The sequence below is a fragment of the Oncorhynchus mykiss genome, chromosome 4 (genome assembly GCF_057628025.1).
Source record: "Oncorhynchus mykiss isolate SJ-2025 chromosome 4, ASM5762802v1, whole genome shotgun sequence".
Lineage (NCBI taxonomy): Eukaryota > Metazoa > Chordata > Actinopteri > Salmoniformes > Salmonidae > Oncorhynchus > Oncorhynchus mykiss.
In genome coordinates this window covers 45,959,672-45,982,081 of record NC_143025.1, presented here as the reverse complement: position 1 = coordinate 45,982,081, position 22,410 = coordinate 45,959,672, and the positions used below count along the sequence as shown (strand labels likewise).

The 22,410-nt window shown below is 42.8% G+C and overlaps 1 protein-coding gene across 2 annotated transcripts in view; it reads right to left on the bottom strand.

Annotated features, from left to right (window-relative positions):
* LOC110521011 (serine/threonine-protein kinase TAO2) overlaps positions 1-21,749 on the bottom strand; it is a 36,478-nt gene extending 14,729 nt beyond the window's left edge. Inside the window, exons 1-14 of one of the 2 annotated variants that reach the window (XM_036968767.2) lie at positions 21,177-21,749; positions 9,861-10,001; positions 9,647-9,718; positions 9,333-9,434; positions 9,211-9,256; positions 8,983-9,079; positions 4,443-4,556; positions 4,176-4,267; positions 3,609-3,702; positions 3,326-3,407; positions 3,061-3,228; positions 1,075-1,281; positions 658-786; positions 50-286 (exon numbers count right to left, since the gene is read on the bottom strand). In XM_036968767.2, the coding sequence (XP_036824662.1) occupies positions 50-286; positions 658-786; positions 1,075-1,281; positions 3,061-3,228; positions 3,326-3,407; positions 3,609-3,702; positions 4,176-4,267; positions 4,443-4,556; positions 8,983-9,079; positions 9,211-9,256; positions 9,333-9,434; positions 9,647-9,718; positions 9,861-9,992 (1,572 nt within the window). In that variant the 5' untranslated portion in view covers positions 9,993-10,001; positions 21,177-21,749. The remainder of the gene's footprint in view (positions 1-49; positions 287-657; positions 787-1,074; positions 1,282-3,060; positions 3,229-3,325; positions 3,408-3,608; positions 3,703-4,175; positions 4,268-4,442; positions 4,557-8,982; positions 9,080-9,210; positions 9,257-9,332; positions 9,435-9,646; positions 9,719-9,860; positions 10,002-21,176) is intronic. The other variant, XM_036968768.2, reaches the window with a different exon arrangement.
* Positions 21,750-22,410: the final 661 nt, after the last annotated feature.

Below are 22,410 nucleotides of genomic sequence, written 5' to 3'. Positions count from 1 at the left end.
AAGCGCTAGTTCTCCACCCCTCCTTTCCTCCAGTCCTGCCATCGCTCACCTCCTTCTCCAGGATGGCCTGGTGTTTCTTGCCCAGTTTGTCCCCCTCTCCTCCGAAGCTGTTCCTCTGGTTCTCCAGCTCTTTGTCTAGTCTCAGCTGGTGCTCATCCATCTCAGCCTTCAGCTTGTTCTCCAGGCCCATCAACTGTTTCTGGTGCTGCCTCCTCATTCTCTTATAGCCAGACATCTGCTCCCTCAGCGCTGAGCCCTGCTCGTGCTCCTGGATCTGACGAGTGACCTGGAGAGAGGGGAGAGAGAGTGGAGAAATAGAAAGGGGAGGAAAAGAGAGAGAAGGGGAAGGAGAGAGGGAATGTGTTTCAATAGTATCTGACATCTTTGAGTTTTCTATTGAGCCTGCCTTGGAGAGACAGGTGGGTGGGGTTTCCAGTTGTGGGACTGTTCCATTGGACCACAGGCAAACTCAATCAAGCTTAGGCAAAGTGGTTGTAAGAAAACAAACAAGCGTTCATAGTAGTATGAGAGAGGGGTCAGGGGGTTGTGTTAGCAGTCGTATCAGAGAAAGAGAGGTTTAGGGGTTAGCGTTTGCGGTCATGTCAGAGAGAGTGGTTAGTGGTTGGGTCAGAGAGAGGGGTTTGCGGATGTGCTCACCAGGGAGGCCGTGCGGATGGTGGCGAAGTGGTCCCGGTTGCGGTAGTAGGCCCTGCGGCGGGCGGCTGACGAGGGCTGCTGCTGGTCCATCTCTGGCTGGTATGGGTCATCATAGATATTATCCTGACCCTTGGGGAGGTGGACATGGCGAGAGAAAGATAATTCAGGAGAGGGATGTTTAATAAATGTCCACAAACAATTGCACACACCTGACATATTTACCACATACACACGCCACAATATTCTCTCCCTCTAGCACGCACACCACACACCACCTCTCTCAGACTTACAGTAGGGCAGTGTATAATGGAGGAGACTTCTCTCCCTCAGTCATCATTGCCATCTCCCCCCACTGCAGACACACCCCCACCTCACCCAAACCCCATTCACACACACATACACCTCTCTCAGACTTACAGTAGGGCGGTGTATAATGGAGGAGTTGGAGGTGACCGTGTGCTCTCCCTCGGTCATCATAGCCATCTCGTTGCTGTCGTCGGAGCCGTCCGCCAGGCTGTTGACAGAGGAGCTCTGGGAGCTGGCGGAGATGGACATACTGGGCACAGACTGGGAACTCTCCATGCTGCCCACGGTGCCCGTACGCAGCAGGTACTGCTCCACCTCCTGGGTGAGGGGGGGGGGGGGGGGTGAGGAAAAATAGAGAGACGTTATAGACAGGCAGGCAGGCAAATACAGACAGTCAGAAACATGCAGAGACAGACACAGGCAGGCAGAGGCAGAAAGTTAACATAAGATACAGTGCCTTCAGAAAATATTCACACCCCTAGACTTTTCCCAAATGTTGTGTTACAGCCTGCATTTAAAATGGATTACGTTGAGATTGTCTCACTGGCCTACACACAATACCCAATAGTGTCAAAGTGGATTTGTTTAGACATTTTTACAAATTAAAAATGAAAATATCAAAAGTCTTGAGTCAATAAGTATTCAACCTCTTGCGGCAAGCCTAAATAAGTTCAGGAGAACAAATGTGCTTAACAAGTCATACGTTGCATGGATTCACTATGCGCGATAATAGTGTTTCACATTATTTTTGAATGACTACCTCATCTCTGTACACACATAATTACTGAAGGCCCTTCAGCCAAGCAGTGAATTTCAAACACAGATTCAAGCACAAAGACCATGGAGATTTTCCAATGCTTTGCAAAGAAGGGAACCAATTGGTAGATGGGCAAAAAATTAAAAAAAAGACATTGAATATCCCTTTGAGCATGCTGAAGTTATTAATTACACTTTGGATGCATCAATACACCCAGTCACTACAAAGATAAAGGCATCTTTCTTAACTCAGTTGCCGGAGAGGAAGAAAACCGCTCAGGGATTTCACCATGAGGCCAATGGTACCATTAAAACAGTTTGAGTTACATGGCTGTGACAGGAGAAAACGGAGGATGGATCAACATTGTAGTTAATCCACAACACTAACCTAAATGACAGAGTGAAAAGAAGGAAGCCTGTACAGAATAAAATATTCAAAGACATACATCCTGTTTGCAATAAGGCACTAAAGTAAAACTGCAAAAAAATGTGGCAAAGAAACATAACACTTTGTATTCAGGACAAAGTTATGTTTGGGGCAAATCCAAGTTCACTTCATATTTTCAAGCATGGTGGTGACTGCATCGTGTCATGGGTATGCTTGTCATTGTATCATAAAAAACTCTTTAGTCTTTGCCAAAGAAACAGAATAGAGCTAAGCACAGGCATAATCCTAGAGGAATGCCTTGTTCAGTCTGTATTCCAACAGACACTGGGAGACAAATTGACCTTTCAGCAGGACAATAACTTCAAACAAGGCCAAATACACACTGGACTTGCTTACCAAGACGACAGTGAATGTTCCTGAGCGGCCTAGTTAGTTGACATAAATAGGCCTGAAAATCTATGACAAGACTTGAAAATGGCTGTCTAGTAATGATCAACAACCAACTTGACAGAGGTTGAATTATTTGTTTAAATAATAAATGTGCACATAAGTAATCCAGGTGTGCAAAGCTCTTAAGAGACTTACCCAGAAAGACTCACAGTTGTAATCGCTGCCAAAGGTGATTCTAACATGAATCAACTCAGGGGTGTGAATACTTATGTAAATTAGATATCTGTATTTTATTTTCAATAGATCAGCTAACATTTATAAAAACATGTTTTCACTTTGTCATTATGGGCTATTGTGTGTAGATAGTGGAGAAAAAATATATTTTGAATTTAGGCTGAAACAACAAAACGTGGAATAAGTCAAGTGGTATGAATACTTTCTGAAGGCACTGTAAGTGATCAACCCAGATCTGCCCTAAGAAGTGTGCCCTATAACTCCTCCTTCTCACCATACAACCAGAGGAGGTCCATTATGGGCCTTACTAACATGGGGGGGGCCCCTACCTCCTCCTCCTCGCCTCCCTCTGGGGTGGGTCCATTGTGGGCTTCATGGAAGAGGATCTTCTTCATCTTCCTGTACTGAAGGTTGTCCAGCTCCCGGACTGCGTCCTTGGTCCTCGCTATGAGGTCCATCACCGCCGTTAGGGGACGCTCACGACACAGAAACCGGTGCTACAGACAGGGGGGGAGGGGGGAGTGCAAAGAGTTAGAGAGACAAATTGAGGAAGAGAGGAGGAACAAGAAAAAGGTGTGTGTGCTGCACTCTTACATTCAGCAACACATCGGAGATAGGCCTGTCTTGTGGAATCTTCTGTAGACAGGAGTCCACAAAGTTACGGAAATAATCAGACCTATGGCACGAGAGAGAACAGAGTTCAGTCAGAGAGAAGACAGAAAGAGAGCTGATGCGTGAGAGAGCTGGTGAGTGAGCGAAAGAGCGTTAAGAGACAACGAGACAGTGATGTAAAGGAGACAACGAGACAGTGATGTAAAGGAGAAATCAAGACCGATAAGTGAGTGGAGAAATGTACATGAGGGAGAGTGACGCTCACCAGTGATTGGACGCTAGGATGGGGCTCTCGTTCTGGGCGATGTGGTATAAGGCACTCATAGCATTCATATTGAACAGAGGAGGCTTCCTCTCCGCTAAAGGGAGACAAGGGAGGGAGGGAGGAAGAGAGGGAGAGAGAGGGTATAAAAAGAAGAGAGATCAATCGAGAGAAGGAAAGGGAGATGGAGAGAAAGTAACAAGTGATAGAGAGAGGAGGGAGAGAGAAGACATGTTAGCTAACAGCCAAAGGAGCTTAGCGCTGAGTCTCTTAAATCCCAGTAACAATGCTGGGACAAACATACACAACATAGACTATTACCAACTCCCAGGGGTTAGGGATTTGGTCAGACCACTCAGACAGGGGTCACACTGAGGGCCTGGGGTCAAAGTTCACTGTGGAGCCATTTGCCAAGACACCTTCATATTTCCTATATTATACTACATTGTTAGATCTCTTTCTTGATGTGGTGTCCAAGGGCGGCATTCCCTCTCTACAGTACCATAGAGATTGTGAATAGTTTGTTGCCATGAAGATCCTAGAGTGGTTTCTTGCCCTGGCGATGCCTACCCAGCTCTATACAGGTGATGCCCAGAGACCAGACGTCCACCTTGCCGTCGTACTGACCCTCGTCCATCGCTAGGATCACCTCCGGAGCCATCCTGGAAAAAGAGTGAACCATCCCTTTATAATCAGCCACTGGTTAAAAAGAGTGTACCATCCCTTGTGTGTAGGGCAGGGGGTGGGGGAGGATTTGGAGATTCACAGGAGAAAACCAGCAGCAATTTGGCCCACAAGGAATTGAATAGTCCACAGTTTGCAGTACTATCTCCTCACCAGTAGGGGGTTCCTACAAAGGAGTTGGCGGGGGCAACAATGGAGGCAGAGCCAAAGTCTCCCAGCTTCACCTGGCCAGGCTCTGTCAGGAGGATGTTCCCTGCCTTCACATCCCTGAGAGGAGAGGAGCACTGTTAACACAATGTGACAAAAACAATGTTGACACAGCGCAGAGATAACAACGTTGAACATATTCAAATAAACCAGGGGTGGGCAAACGTTTTGGCTCGAGGGCCACAACGGGATTTCAAAATTCAACAGAGGGCCACACAGATTTTAAAAGGGACCGATTTCTTTGTTAAAATTAATTTGCAGGACAGAAAAAGGGCAGTTATTTGAAAATAAATAAATAATGTATATATAGTATATAGGTCCATTATAATTTCTGCATACTTTCTATACAATTGTAGACACTCAAGAGCGGCCTGGAGTGTTTCCTTAACCAATGATAATTTCCACCCCCTAAAAAAAAAAAAAAATCATATATACCCCTGATTTAACCCTTAACCAGGAAAGACCCTTAAAACTATTTTGGGATAGGGGTCAGCATTTTCACTTTTGGATGAATAGCGTGCCCAGAGTGAACTGCCTCCTACTCTGTCCCAGATGCTAATATATGCATATTATTATTACTATTGGATAGAAAACACTCTGAAGTTTCTAAAAATGTTTGAATGATGTCTGTGTATAACAGAACTCATATGGCAGGCGAAAACCTGAGAAAAATCCAACCAGGAAGTGGGAAATCTGAAGTTTGTCGTTTTTCAAAGCTTGGCCTACAGAATACACAGTGGGATATGGATAAAGTTGCACTTCCTACGGCTTCCACTAGATGTCAACCGTCTTTAGAAACTTGAATGAGGATTCTACTATAAATGAGGGGATCATGAGACCTGTTTGAGTCAGTGGTCTGGAAGAGTGTCTCAGGCTCGTGACGCGCGCTCCTGACAGAGTTACCTCTCGTTCCAGTGCTTTTCTTTAGACATAGGAATTCTCCGGGTGGAACATTATTGATGTTTTATGTTAAAAACATCCTAAAGATTGATTCCATAGATCGTTTGACTTGTTTCTACGACCTGTAATGGAACTGAGTTTTTGTCTGGACGTAGTGCTTGCGCCTCATGAAGATGGATTACTGGGCTGAACACGCTAACAACAAGTGGCTATTTAGACATAAATGATGGACTTTATGGAACAAATCAGTCATTTATTGTCGAACTGGGATTCCTGGGAGTGACTTCTGATGAAGATCATCAAAGATAAGTGAATATTTATGGTGTTATTTCTAACTTCTGTTGACTCCACAATGGCGGATGTTCCTCTGGCTGGATTGGGCTCTGAGCACCGTTCTCAGATTATGCTTTTTCTGTAAAGTTTTTTTAAAGTCTGATACAGCGGTTGCATTAAGGAGAAGTCTATCTTTAATTCTGTGAATAACAGTTGTATCTTTTATCAATGTTTATTATGAGTATTTCTGCAAAATCACCAGATGTTTTGGAATCAAAACATTACTGCACGTAACGCGCCAATGTAAACTGAAATTTTTGGATATAAATATGCACATTATTGAACAAAACATACATGTATTGTGTAACATGATGTCCTATGAGTGTCATCTGATGATCATCAAAGGTTAGTGATTAATTTGATCTATATTTCTGCTTTTTGTGACTCCTATCTTTGGCTGGAAAAATGGCTGTGTTTTCTTGACATGGAGGTGATATAACATAATCTATGTAATATGTTGTGCTTTCGCTGTAAAGCATTTTTGAAATCGGACACGATGGGTAGATTAACAAGAAGTATCTTTCATTTGCTGTATTGGACTTGTTAATGTGTGAAAGTTACATATTTCGGAAAAAATATTATTTAATTTAGCGCAGTTTTTTCAGCTGAATGTTGTCGAGGGGTTCCGCTAGCGGAACGCCTGCCCTAGAAAGGTTAAGGCTAGAAACCTCTTTTGCAATAGTGACATACCCTATATAGCATACAGTGGGGCAAAAAAGCATTTAGTCAGCCACCAATTGTACAAGTTCTCCCACTTAAAAAGATGAGGCCTGTAATTTTCATATCTACACTTCAACTATGACAGACAAAATGAGAAAAAATATTCCAGAAAATCACATTGTAGGACTTTTTATGAATTTATTTGCAAATTATGGTGGAAAATAAGTATTTGGTCAATAACAAAAGTTTATCTCAATACTTTGTTATATACCATTTGTTGGCAATGACAGAGGTCAAATGTTTTCTGTAAGTCTTCACAAGGTTTTCACAGCACGGTTGCTGGTATTTTGGTCCATTCCTCCAGGCAGATCTCCTCTAGAGCAGTGATGTTTTGGGGCTGTTGCTGGGCAATACGGACTTCCAACTCCCTCCAAAGATTTTCTATGGGGTTGAGATCTGGAGACTGGCTAGGCCACTCCAGGACCTTGAAATGCTTCTTACGAAGCCACTCCTTCGTTGCCCAGGCGGTGTGTTTGGGATCATTGTCATGCTGAAAGACCCAGCCACGTTTCATCTTCAATGCCAATGGAAGGAGGTTTTCACTCAAAATCTCACGATACATTCATTCTTTCCTTTACACGGATCAGTCGTCCTGGTCCCTTTGCAGAAAAACAGCCCCAAAGTATGATGTTTCCACCCCCATGCGTCACAGTAGGTATGGTGTTCTTTGGATGCAACTCAGCATTCTTTGTCCTCCAAACACGACGAGTTGAGTTTTTACCAAAAAGTTATATTTTGGTTTCATCTGACCATATGACATTCTCCCAATCTTCTTCTGGATCATCCAAATGCTCTCTAGCAAACTTCAGACGGGCCTGGACATGTACTGGCTTAAGCAGGGGGACACGTCTGGCACTGCAGGATTTGAGTCCCTGGCGGCGTAGTGTGTTACGGATGGTTGGCTTTGTTACTTTGGTCCCAGCTCTCTGCAGGTCATTCACTAGGTCCCCCCATGTGGTTCTGGGATTTTTGCTCACCGTTCTTGTGGTCATTTTGACCCCACATGGTGAGATCTTGTGCGGAGCCCCAGATCGAGGGAGATTATCAGTGGTCTTGTACGTCTTCCATTTCCTAATAATTCTTTGGCTCTTTGGTCTTGGCCATAGTGGAGTTTGGAGTGTGACTGTTTGAGGTTGTGGACAGGTGTCTTTTATACTGATAACAAGTTCAAACAGGTGCCATTAATACAGGTAACGAGTGGAGGACAGAGGAGCCTCTTAAAGAAGAAGTTACAGGTCTGTGAGAGCCAGAAATCTTGCTTGTTTGTAGGTGACCAAATACTTATTTTCCACCATAATTTGCAAATAAATTCATAAAAAATATGATTTTCTGGATTTTGTTTTCTCATTTTGTCTGTCATAGTTGAAGTGTACCTATGATGAAAATTACAGGACTCTCTCATCTTTTTAAGTGGGAGAACTTGCACAATTGGTGGCTGACTAAATACTTTTTTGCCCCACTGTATATGGTATAGAAGAAGACAGGGCCCGGTTTCTCAAAAACATCTTAAGATTAAGTTCATCGTTAGAACCTTCATAGGGGAATGGTTAAATCGCCAAGCAATTGTTATTAACGTTGTACTTGAAAGTGCTCGTAATCTAACGCCTACCTCAGACCACTTGTAGAACAGCTAATTGTGTCATTACATGCTTTTTTTGCCCTCCTGAATCACTTTATACACAGATCTCAGCTAAAACAGAATCACGTGGTTTATCCGCATCTGTGACTGCGAAAACTTCAGAACAAAGTTGACTACAAATACGTTGCCAATGTCTTTACAATTAATACAAACAAGCAACGTATAAAAATATGCTTTGAATGAAAACAGAGTTGAATGCTCAAAAATATAAACAGTAAGCTATAGGCCTATTTCAATCATATCAAAATACATTTCATGTTCAATCAATTGAGTTTTATTTTGCTACTTGTAGGCTACCAGTGTATAACTTGTCTCAATATATTATGTGCCAAATCTGTGATTTTTTGCATTTTTATTGGGTAAGCATTGGAGTAAACTGCCTCAATATTTGCAGCCGTAGGTGGTAATCTCTCTTTCTCTGCGTCAGTATTGTGAAATAATTTGAAAGTTAAGGAAATATTTGAATGGAGAAAGCTGTTCCGAGAGCAGCGCTCCTTTTCTTTCGATCCTATTAGTGACGACACATGCTCCAACGATGCACTTGTAGTGGTGTTTTGGAAAAACTCATGTTACATCTTCGGCCATTGTCGGAAAGATCCATAGTTAAAACACTTGTAAGCCTAAGTTCCATCGCTATCGGGAAAATGAGCCCAGGCTATTAAGGCCACAACGCAATGATTATTGAAACGACACTGAGTAAAATCCCTGATGACAGACTAGACTGAAAGACATAGCATTGAAAACAGAACTGGAATCGAACGGCCAGAATTGCTCTAAGACACTGCACAGTGACAGCATATGGACAACACAGTAGCATGGACCAAGAGGTTGTAGTAGTTGTTTGACTTTGGATAAAAGCATCTGCTAAAATGGCATATATTTTTATAATATTACCTATGGATCATGTTGTGGGAGTGAAGATAGGCCAAGCCCAGTAGTGCACCATGGGTAATAGCAGCTATTTCCACCTCCTGTAATGGCTTCTTGTGAACTACAGACACACACAGAGACAGTAAGAAAGAGGGAGAAAAAGTCTAGTTATATACAAAGCTTCAAAAACATGCTAAACGCCCTTAAACATGACTCAAAATAATCCCTGCAGTTGGTCTCTGGTGTACTAACCTTCTAGAAGATCGGAGGCGGAGCCTAAACAGTACTCCATCACCAGCTGAGGGAGGGGGGGGACAGATTATTAGTAGACACTCAAATAGTGTACTGGGAGCACACACACTGCTAATACCGACCCATGCTGTGTGTTCTCTGAGGTAGCATCCTCTGTACTCGATGGTGTTGGGATGACGGAGCTTCTGGAGGAACTTCACCTCCTTGATGATATCCTGCCATTTCTGAGGAGAACGAGAGAGCAGGGGTTAATACCAAACATCATGTCACAGGGAATCATGGAAAATAGACAAAAAAGTAGATTGGCTTAGAATTGTCCCTAAACATCCTTGAAAAGCCTAAGTAAGGGTCCTGAGTGTGCAGGCTTTTGTTCCAGCCAAGCGCTAACACATCTGTTTCTATTCCTAAACTTAAGTGTGTGCGCACGTTGGCTCACCTCGTTGGACTGCTTGCCGGTGTAGGACATCTTCTTGATGGCCACCACCTCGTTGTTGCGCACATCTCGGGCCTGTCGGATACAGCATCGAGAAGGACAGACACGCTTCATACAAACTCTCAAAACACCTTGTTACACACTTTGATAAGGAGAGCAAACGCACACACTTTCTTAATCAAGACTCTCCCCTCCCCCTAATATAAGGTCCCCTTACGAAGTAGACGGCCCCGAAACTGCCATGGCCGATCTCTCGGAGGTCAGCGAAAAGCTTCTCGGGGTCATCTCTGTAGAAGAGCTCAGCCACATCCGGGTCCTTTAGATTGCCCGCCCGCACACTCGAGGGCATAGCCAGGGCCTGGTGGACAGAAAGAGAAAATTCTGAGGGAAAAAAACATTTTAAAAAAGAGGGGGGGATGTGGATATGGTGGGAAAAGTGTGAGAAAAAAGAAAGTGAGAAGGACAGAAGAGAGTGGAAGAGAAAATGCGGAAGACAAGGTAGAGAGAAGAAGGGTAGGGGAATAGAGGAAGAGTTAGAGAGAGGAAGAGGAGTAAAGAAGGGTATAGAGATAGAAAGGCAGAGAACAAGTGCGGAGAGAGGAGAGAAACCGAAAGAGAGGGAGGTTAGTTCTCACAAAGTGCACTTAATAACAAACCCATATTAAAAATGTAGAACTCGTCTCAAACCTCGGCAGAGAGTGCTTGCGTACATATTATGTTGAGGGATACACAAACTTTCACTACAGCCCGCATGGCATGTGCGCGCACACACATAACAGTCCCTCTGTAACTGTAAATCAAAGTGCTGTGAGAGTAGAGACATGGTTTACTCATAACTTAAAGGTGCTACACATAGGATTTTATTTTTACATTGAAATTTCATAAAATGGCCATAATATATCTGCAGGGAATGTGGAATGATAGTGTTTCACAGTATTACTTACACGCCAGTGTTTTAATTGGCTGCGATATTCGCCTATTGATTTCTCCCACTGTTAAACTGGGAACTTTCTGGCTGTGTTATCTAGTGAAAATCGCACTCATTTCCTTGTTGCTAAAATTATACACTGCTTGCTCAATTTCAGTTTCTGTGAGAAAACAAGCAATGAATAGTGTAGGGAATAGGGAATCATTGTACCACCTAAATCGCTAGAAACATTTCCAATAGCAGAAAAGGTTGTTTTTACAGCTGTTTGAAGCTGGTGGACCAACACCGAAAGTAAAAGGCTCAAACCCAGAAAACACAGACACATATTCAGAACAGATGCCGCTAAGGCGTGAGAAATCAACAGCCAATCACAACACTGACAGGTAAGTAATACTGTGAAATATTACACAATTACTGCAGATATATTATGGAAATTCTGAAATTACAATAAAATCCTGTGTTTGCTACCCATCAACACAGACTGATCCTCTTCAATTAAACATAGTTGAACTTCCACCTGACAGGTGTGGCCTATCATGAAGCTGATTAAACAACATGATCATTACAGGTGCACCTTGTGCTGGGGAGAATAAAAGGCCACTCTAAAATGTGCAGTTTTGAGGGAGTGTGCAATTGGCATGGTGACTGCAGGAATGTCCAACAGAGCGGTTGCCAGAGAATTTAACATACATTTCCCGACCACAAGCTGCCTGAAACGTCATTTTAGAGAAATAACAGTAGACCAACTAGGACTGTGGCGGTCACGAAATTTAGTCAGCCGATGATTGTCAAGCAAATAACTGTTGGTCTCAGGGGAATTGACCGTTAAAAACAAAACACATTTAGCATCTCCTGGTTTCCACACATACCCTACAAGCCACTGATGCAGACCTTCGGAACATCTACAGTTGAGAAAGTCTAATACATCCATGTAATATAGCCTACACCTTCACAATAAATCAATTATTTATTTTAGACAAGTCTAAAGAAACATGATATGAAGAAAATGTAGTCTATTTCAGAAGCGCAGAAAAGCATACTCGGAGTTGTCCTTACGTTAGGTCCTGATCTGGCTATGCCAAATTGCTGTGGGTTACACAAGCTCATTAAACTAGCTCAAGATTTGCTTAAAGTGGCATTTTATAGTAGTGATGCACCGATATGACATTTTTGGCTGATACCGATATCCAATATTTTCCTTGCCCCAAAAAAAACGATAGCAATATTTTTAATTTTAGCGGCCTTTTAAGCATTCTAGTACAGTTAAATAGTTAACGCACACACGCATGGACGCAGCGGTATAAGGCACTGCATCGCAGTGCAAGAGGCGTTACTATAGTCCCTGGTTTGAATCCAGGCTGTATCACATCCGGCCGTGATTGGGAGTCCCATAGGGTGGCGCACAATTGGCCCAGCGTCGTCTGGGTTTGGACGGGGCAGGGCGTCATTGCAAATAAGAATTTGTTCTTAACTGACTTACCTAGATAAATTTAAAAAAGGTCAACACACACACCAACCACACTGACAAAAAGTTTTTGTTAGCATTTACGTATGTCCCCAATAACAGTAAAACAGAATAAAAATGTATCTCTTTCACTTACTGGCTGTGAAGTTTCGTTGTTCATTTGTTCAGTTTCATTCTCAACCAGGATTTCTATGGAACGCAGTTTGGGTCTTTGCGTGTCAAAAATATACTATTTAACACTATTTTTAAAAATCCACGTGTAAAATAAGTTCGTTGACCAATCAGGACCTGAATAGGACCACACGTCACAATTTAACACGTTCATAATTTTTTCGCATAGTTATTACACAATCACTCGTATTTCATATGTCACAACGATTCATCGATACGTATGCTATGATGCTGGTAAAGTTGTCTCGCACACCGAGAGTGCCGTCATGAAAAAAGCTAGCTCATGGATGCAATATTGTTCCCCAAAAACATAGCAAAACAACAATCTGTGTCATCATCTAAAATAACCCTAATTTATAAGACAGTTCGGATTTGATTAATGGTGGTCGGATCCATCCATGTGAAGCTAGCTGCAAAAAGGATTAGCCACAATAGTGGACTTTGCGGTTAGCCTCCAAAAAAAGTATGGCATAATTCTACTATTTGTATTAATTTGCATCTGTCAATGACATAGTTTTATTTAGAAGGCAAACCACAAATTCCACTATTGTGCCTAATCCTTATTGTGGCTAGCTTCACAACACATAACCCGGTCCGGTGGAGCCTCACTAGGCAGATTACGTTAGTTGGCTGCTTATAACATTAGCTTAGGGCAACAAGGTTAAGTAGCTGGCTAGTTATTTAATTTTAATTTACTGAAGTTCAAATTCAATAGGCGACAAACAAGTGACAACCTAGCTAATACTTACTCACAAGGATTCCTAAATCATTGCTAAGAATAATGAAAATGACTGCCGTTTCCACTGGTCATTGTTTTCAGGCTGGTTGTATTGGTGCAAGCTAGGTACCAAGCTAAAGCTAGCTACCCCAGAAGTTGCGGTCAAACAAATAATGCTTTATTACAAAAACAGAATTGTAAACACAATAGCGCACTTGGTAGTGTTAACCGTGGCCGGTGTTTGCTGACTTTTTTGTACAGCTTTGACATTGCTACTTTATTTTTGACATGCAAAGACCCAAACGGCATTGCATAGTATGTATGTTGTGAAAATAATAGCAAGGATGCGATTACTGTGTAATTCCGGTAGGGCAACATCAGAAAAATAGCGCACTTGGTAGTGTTAGAGGTCGACCGATTATATTTTTAACGCTGATACCGATTATTGGAGGACCAAAAAAGCCGATACCGATTAAATCGGCTGATTATTATTTTTTATGTATTTGTAATAATGACAATTACAACAATACTAAATGAACACTTATTTTAACTTAATATAATACATCAATAAAATCAATTTAGCCTCAAGTATATAATGAAACATGTTCAATTTGGTTTAAATAATGCAAATGTATTGCAAATAATGCAATATGTGGTATGTAAGAAAGCTAATGTTTCAGTTCCTTGCTCAGAACATGAGAACATATGAAAGCTGGTGGTTCCTTTTAACATGAGTCTTCAATATTCCCAGGTAAGAAGTTTTAGGTTGTAGTTATTATAGGACTATTTCCCTCTATACCATTTGTATTTCATGAACCTTTGACTATTGGTTGTTCTTATAGGCACTTTAGTATTGCCAGTGTAACAGTATAGCTTCCGTCCCTCTCCTCGCTCCTCTCTGGGCTCGAACCAGCAACACAACGACAACAGCCACCACATCGAAGCAGCGTTACCCATGCAGAGCAAGGTAAACAACCACCCCAAGGCTCAGAGCGAGTGAAGTTTGAAACGCTATTAGCGCGAGCTAACTAGCCAGCCATTTCACTTCGGTTACACCAGCCTCATCTCGGGAGTTGATAGGTTTGAAGTCATAAACAGCGCAATGCTTGACGCACAACGAAGAGCTGCTGGCAAAACACACGAAAGTGCTGTTTGAATGAATGTTTACACGCCTGCTTCTGCCTACCACCGCTCAGTCAGATACAAGTATGCTCAGTCAGATTATATGCAACACAGGATACGCTAGATAATATCTAGTAATATCATCAACCATGTGTAGTTAACTAGTGATTATGATTGTTTTTTTATAAGATAAGTTTAATGCTAGCTAGCAACTTACCTTGGCTTACTGCATTTGCGTAACAGGCTCCTTGGAGTGCAACGAGAGAGAGGCAGGTCGTTATTGCGTTGGACTAGTTAACTATAAGGTGCTCGACCAGTCGCCGAAAGCCAACGGTTGATTGTCAAGGGCAATGAATTCCATTATCTTGGCGTTAATGGATTTCACCTTTGAGTTGTCTCGCTGAAATTGTGTTACTCTTTCAAATGACTGCTTGACTTGTTGACTGCTCGATCCACACAGACATTGTGGGGTAGTTTAGGAATGTTGTATGGCAAGTGTAGCGCAAAATGTACGTAGCGTCATTACGTCATGTACCTTCGTTATATAGGTATACACGTCAGATAAACAAAGAAATAGGCACACCTATATGCTTAATTTAGATTTATTAATGTGTTAACTTTAGTTGCTCTACAAACGTTGGGCTATACGTTTTGATTTTTAATACATGGTAAAGGCTGCATGATGCGACTAACGATGATTTGAAAAAAGTTGCTTGAAAGGCATGAGCTCTGCTTTGTTTTTTTTGCGCAGGCTACACACCCACACACACTTCAGTCTCATTCACAATTTGACAAGAACTTGATCATGCTTCTAATTTCCTGGCAGCATCCCCTTTGTGTGGCTACAATGCACCCTAAGAAAATCCATGCCTTTTGTGGCCAGTGACCATTGTGCCCTTGGCCTGGAGTGCTGCGTTGTAAACTTGGCCTGGAGTGCTGCGCACTCCGAAGCACCTCTCACTCACATTGCTCTCCATCACATGGTGGAGTCTTTCTCATAGGCTACAAGTGAAGACAGACCCATTGAATACGCAACTGAGCGTGCCCTTATCTAATTCCGAGGTGCATATTGAAGATATTGGAAGAACTGTCCACATTTACTTTTCAACCAACAAGATGAGGAGGCCTAATGAACAGCAAAAGCACTAGACTATGTCAATCTACTATCCCCCACAGTACAAAAGAAGACCTATATGCTGTGCAAGAAATAAAAAATATTCCAAACAGTCTTGCACAGTTGTGGGATGCGATAGATCTCAAATTAATACAACCACTGGTAGGGTTGCAAAGGGTCGGAAGACTTCCAGGAAATTTTCCATGGGAAGTTAAGCCCGGGAATTTTGGGAATGTTGCTTAACTTCTCTAGGATAGGGGGCAGCATTTGAAATTTTGAATGAAAAGCATGCCCAAATTAAACTGCCTTCTACTCAGGCCCAGAAGATAGGATATGCATATAATTAGTAGATTTGGATAGAAAACTCTAAAGTTTCCAAAACTGTTAAAATAATGTGAGTATAAATCAAATCAAATTTTATTTGTCACATACACATGGTTAGCAGATGTTAATGCGAGTGTAGCGAAATGCTTGTGCTTCTAGTTCCGACAATGCAGTAATAACCAACAAGTAATCTAACTAACAATTCCAAAACTACTGTCTTATACACAGTGTAAGGGGATAAAGAATATGTACATAAGGATATATGAATGAGTGATGGTACAGAGCAGCATAGGCAGGATACAGTAGATGGTATCGAGTACAGTATATACATGAGGTGAGTAGGTAAACAAAGTGGCATAGTTAAAGTGGCTAGTGATACATGTATTACATAAGGATGCAGTCGATGATATAGAGTACAGTATATACGTATGCATATGAGATGAATAATGTAGGGTAAGTAACATTATATAAGGTAGCATTGTTTATTTCCCATCAATTCCCATTATTAAAGTGGCTGGAGTTGAGTCAGTGTCAGTGTGTTGGCAGCAGCCACTCAATGTTAGTGGTGGCTGTTTAACAGTCTGATGGCCTTGAGATAGAAGCTGTTTTTCAGTCTCTCGGTCCCAGCTTTGATGCACCTGTACTGACCTCGCCTTCTGGATGATAGCGGGGTGAACAGGCAGTGGCTCGGGTGGTTGATGTCCTTGATGATCTTTATGGCCTTCCTGTAACATCGGGTGGTGTAGGTGTCCTGGAGGGCAGGTAGTTTGCCCCCGGTGATGCATTGTGCAGACCTCACTACCCTCTGGAGAGCCTTACGGTTGTGGGGGGAGCAGTTGCCGTACCAGGCGGTGATACAGCCCACCAGGATGCTCTCGATTGTGCATCTGTAGAAGTTTGTGAGTGCTTTTGGTGACAAGCCGAATTTCTTCAGCCTCCTGAGGTTGAAGAGGCGCTGCTGCGCCTTCTTCACGATGCGGTCTGTGTGAGTGGACCAATTCAGTTTGTCTGTGATGTGTATGCCGAGGAACTTAAAACTTGCTACCCTCTCCACTACTGTTCCATCGATGTGGATAGGGGGGTGTTCCCTCTGCTGTTTCCTGAAGTCCACAATCATCTCCTTAGTTTTGTTGACGTTGAGTGTGAGGTTATTTTCCTGACACCACACTCCGAGGGCCCTCACCTCCTCCCTGTAGGCCGTCTCGTCGTTGTTGGTAATCAAGCCTACCACTGTTGTGTCGTCCGCAAACTTAATGATTGAGTTGGAGGCGTGCGTGGCCACGCAGTCGTGGGTGAACAGGGAGTACAGGAGAGGGCTCAGAACGCACTCTTGTGGGGCCCCAGTGTTGAGGATCAGCGGGGTGGAGATGTTGTTGCCTACCCTCACCACCTGGGGGTGGCCCGTCAGGAAGTCCAGTACCCAGTTGCACAGGGCGGGGTCAAGACCCAGGGTCTCGAGCTTGATGACGAGCTTGGAGTGTACTATGGTGTTGAATGCCGAGCTGTAGTCGATGAACAGCATTCTCACATAGGTATTCCTCTTGTCCAGATGGGTTAGGGCAGTGTGCAGTGTGGTTGAGATTGCATTGTCTGTGGACCTATTTGGGCGGTAAGCAAATTGGAGTGGGTCTAGGGTGTCGGGTAGGGTGGAGGTGATATGGTCCTTGACTAGTCTCTCAAAGCACTTCATGATGACGGAAGTGAGTGCTACGGGGCGGTAGTCGATTAGCTCAGTTACCTTAGCTTTCTTGGGAACAGGAACAATGGTGGCCTTCTTGAAGCATGTGGGAACAGCAGACTGGTATAGGGATTGATTGAATATGTCCGTAAACACACCAGCAAGCTGGTCTGCGCATGCTCTGAGGGCGCGGCTGGGGATGCCGTCTGGGCCTGCAGCCTTGCGAGGGTTAACACATTTAAATGTCTTACTCACCTCGGCTGCAGTGAAGGAGAGTCCGCATGTTTTCGTTGCAGGCCGTGTCAGTGGCACTGTATTGTCCTCAAAGCGGGCAAAAAAGTTATTTAGTCTGCCTGGGAGCAGGACATCCTGGTCAGGGACTGGGCTAGATTTCTTCTTGTAGTCCGTGATTGACTGTAGACCCTGCCACATGCCTCGTGTCTGAGCCGTTGAATTGAGATTCAACTTTGTCTCTGTACTGACGCTTAGCTTGTTTGATAGCCTTGCGGAGGGAATAGCTGCACTGTTTGTATTCGGTCATGTTACCAGTCACCTTGCCCTGATTAAAAGCAGGGGTTCGCGCTTTCAGTTTCACGCGAATGCTGCCATCAATCCACGGTTTCTGGTTAGGGAATGTTTTAATCGTTGCTATGGGAACGACATCTTCAACGCGCGTTCTAATGAACTCGCACACCGAATCAGCGTATTCGTCAATATTGTTATCTGACGCAATACGAAACATGTCCCAGTCCACGTGATGGAAGCAGTCTTGGAGTGTGGAGTCAGCTTGGTCGGACCAGCGTTGGACAGACCTCAGCGTGGGAGCCTCTTGTTTTAGTTTCTGTCTGTAGGCAGGGATCAACAAAATGGAGTCGTGGTCAGCTTTTCCGAAAGGAGGGCGGGGCAGGGCCTTATATGCGTCGCGGAAGTTAGAGTAACAATGATCCAAGGTTTTTCCACCCCTGGTTGCGCAATCGATATGCTGATAAAATTTTGGGGCTTCCTATAATAACTACAACCTAAAACTCCTTAACTGGGAATATTGAAGAACTGGGAATATTGAACCACCAGCATTCATATGTTCTCATGTTCTGAGCAAGGAACTTAAACATTAGCTTTTTTACATGGCACATATTGCACTTTTACTTTCTTCTCCAACACTGTGTTTTTGCATTATTTAAAGCAAATTGAACAGGTTGCATTATTTGAGACTAAATAGATTTTATGTATTATATTAAGTTAAAATAAAAAAGTGTTCATTCAGTATTGTTGTAGTTGTCATTATAAATCAGCATTGGCTTTTTTTGGTCCTCCAATACTTGGTATCTGTGTTAAAAAATCCTAATCAGTTGACCTCTGAGATTTTTGGTTCCAACCGCTGTGTATTTGTGAGACGCGGAGTAGGTGAACGGATGATCTCCACATGTGTGGTTCCCACTGTGAAGCATGGAGGTGGTGGTGTCATGGTGCTTTGCTGGTGACAGTGTCAGTGATTTACTTAGAAATCTGTAGCGATAAGCCATCCCTTCTGGGACAATCATTTGCTTCTCAACAGGACAATGACTCAACACACCTCCAGGCTGTGTAAGGGCTATTTGACCAAGGAGAGTGATGGAGTACTGCATCAGATCACCCAGCCTCCACCCAATTGAGATGGTCTGGGTTGAGTTGGACCGCAGAGTGAAGGAAAAGCAGCCAACAAGTCCTCATTATATGTGGGAACTCCTCCAAGACTGTTGGAAAAGCATTCCAGGTGAAGCTGGTTGAGAGAATGCCAAGAGTGTATGAAGCTGTCATCAAGGCAAAGGGTGACTACTTGAAGAATCTAAAATATATTTTGATTTGTTTAACACTTTTTTGGTTACTACATGATTCCATGTGTTATTTCATAGTTTTTATGTCTTCACTATTATTATACAATGTAGAACACAGTAAAAATAAAAATCATTGAATGAGGTGTAAACTTGACTGGTACTGTATATTTTTTAAACAAATATTACAATAGTTTTACAACCATGTTTGTAAGCTTTTAAAATTACAGACAACTCAGCTGTTCATCTTGTCCAGTGATGAAGACATCGATGTCTCATGGTATGGTGGAGTATGCAAAATGGGTCAACTTTGAGCAGCTTTATCTCCTGAATGTTTTGGCATTAAGGTCCAAAAAGTAACTTTCTGACCATATCTTCCACCGGCAAACATGTATAGAAAGTTAAGTTTGAATCAAAAGGGATGCTGTCAAAAAGTGATTGAATTCAAATGGATTTACCCGGCACCTATATTTCCCATTCATTCAAGATCGATATTTGACCTGCAGATAGCGGACAAATTGAGATTTTGATGATGAACTATCCCGTTAAACAACCAAGTCCCTATTCAAACATTTGTCAAATGCCACCTCCTTCCTCCCTCCCTCAAAATAATAATTGATCTCACATGGTTGTATAGGTGCGAGCATGGCCTTCCACCTACATGACACGTGAGATCAGTGATTAGCCTATTTCAAGGAATAAAGAAAGTTTGATGCCCAAGTCTTGGTTGGTTTTGAGTGTGACCGCTGGAGAGAAAAGAGCAGAGCTAACGTAACCAGCTCCAGTGATTCAGTCTGGAGTGAATGCATCAAGACATCGCCCCTGGGCCCCCACTGGGCTTGGGATGCTCTCTTTAAAGCAAACCTTTAAAATAATGTGTGTGAGACAAGTGTTTGTGAGTGTGCAAGAGTGTGTGTGTGTGTAGAGGGGTGGGGTGTGTGTGGAAAGGACATGCCATGTCTGTACATTATATGGACTGTATGGTCTTTATAGAAATCCAGTGAACCAAACCCACCGCTTTAGAGTAAAATACTCAATATGCTACGCTCTGTTACACAATAACAGTCGATTGGTGCTCAATTCGAGACTCATGTTAGCACAGAAAAACTAAATCTTGATCTAGTTAACTGCGATGTCATCAGTGGCTGCACTGAGCATATCACCGATAGGTGTTGTCAAGTAATAAACACCAGGGAGATATTGAGCTGTTGTGAATTCATGGCCTATATTTTTGGTTTGAAATTGATCCAATTCTTCAATGTTACACTAATTTCCATTCCCTATTTCCCCCCATTTTGTTCTAGTATGTATTCACCGTTTTTACAGCGTGATGTGAATCATAGTAAAGTAGGAAGCTAGTAGCTAAACTGTGGGTAAATGAACATGGGGACCGTGCATCGAAATCTGCTCTAACCATGTAGCTAGAGGAACTAATTCTGGAAGAAAGGAATTGGGTCATGGAATGCTTGGCTACAATAAAACCATAATGTGTCGTTCACTTATTTCTATGGTGTCATGGCATGTAATGGGTCTTGAGTGACAGATGGGGTTCAAACCCGGGTCTCACCCTAGGTTGAGGATGGGATATATTTTCAACTAGGACCTTGGCTTGGCCTCGCAAGGCATTTAATTTGTATTTAACTAGGCAAGTCAGTTAAGAATAAATTATAATATACAATGAGTCTCATTTACTTTCAACTTTGTTAAACTACACGTGTACAAGTCAGTGTATGCTCAAATAAGTGTGGTCATTTAGATAACTATCTAGCTAGTTATCCATATTAGACAATGTCATAGGATGGTACTGTAAAGAAACAGGCAAGGTGCAGGTCTCGAACCATCGGCCTTCTAGCCGGAAGTCCAGCGCTCAATCGACTGTGCCCCAAAAGCATGCTCAAGCCGCAGGGTCGATATCCGCGCTTATAAACCCAGGGTCGTTTCAATAAATTTTTTGGGCTCAAGCATGTCACTGTCAGCTGACTTAAGTTTAGCATGATGGCTAATTAGCTATCGATGGATGTCTGCAAACACCATACAGTCGTTAGTTCAGCAAGCTAGTTAGCTGGTTAGCTAGCTAGCTGGCCAGTCAATTGATAAGTAACCTATTCCGATGCTAAATACAAGCGAAGGCCAGAATCGCAAACTGGCTAAATAGCGCTAACGAGCTAGCCATCATTGTTGACAATAAATTGCAACACTTACCACGGCTTGTTATGATCCCGCTCTAGCTAAGAAAAAAAATAATTATCCAATAATAGTAACGTTAGTGGTGGTCTCTTCAATGGAGCATCTCAAATCGACGTACGATGCATTGTCATCGATTTCCTTCTCACATAAATCCGATGATTAATTTGATTTATTCTCAATGTCCCAGGCTGGCAATCGGTAGGGCTGAGCATAAGCTATCTCGCCTAGCTAGCTGTCTGACTAGCTACTTAATCCGTACCGAACTGGTTAGCCAGTTAGCTTAGCTGGCTAACTACTAGCTAACGTTAGCTGTATACGGGGTGCGGCTGGTCTTCTTCCACCTCACCTGCTCCCTTTCCTTTCATATCGTATTGTATCACTACATCCGTCTTTCCGTCAAGTCTCTACAATGTCTAATATGCTTCTCCCCGTCAGTGTTTTTCTGTCTCACCCCCTTTTTTTGTTCAGAAAAACCAAGATGGCTGTGAATGGGGCGGGAGCGGAAACCGGAAGTAAGGCGCATGGTTGTCAAATATTTGTATAACTAAATCTTATTGTTCTATCTATGTGGGTGGCTTCTTCTTATTCGTTTCCGTTTCTGGCGCACTAGACGCTGTAATGCGTATTGCTGCCTTTCTCAGGCTGGAGAGTGAAATATACACCCATAGGTGCAGGCAGGTGGACTAAAGAAACCCCAACAACTTGCTATTTCACTCTGTATATCATTTGTGCACAAAATAGCTACAAGGAAAAAATTACACCCAACTCAGTCAGCTCACCAAAAAAATATCCTCCTATCCTCAGCATACTGTCTGCAATATAACACAGCATGCTTCACAGTCTCTACCTCCCCACATTCCTTACACTTTCCATCTGGGGTTTTTCCCCACTAGCAATCCACAATGCCCCAGCCTTAACACCATTCCTCCTTTCCCTCCCAAGATACAGTGCCTTGCGAAAGTATTCGGCCCCCTTGAACTTTGCGACCTTTTGCCACATTTCAGGCTTCAAACATAAAGAAATAAAACTGTATTTTTTTTGTGAAGAATCAACAACAAGTGGGACACAATCATGAAGTGGAACGACATTTATTGGATATTTCAAACTTTTTTAACAAATCAAAAACTGAAAAATTGAGCGTGCAAAATTATTCAGCCCCTTTACTTTCAGTGCAGCAAACTCTCTCCAGAAGTTCAGTGAGGATCTCTGAATGATCCAATGTTGACCTAAATGACTAATGATGATAAAT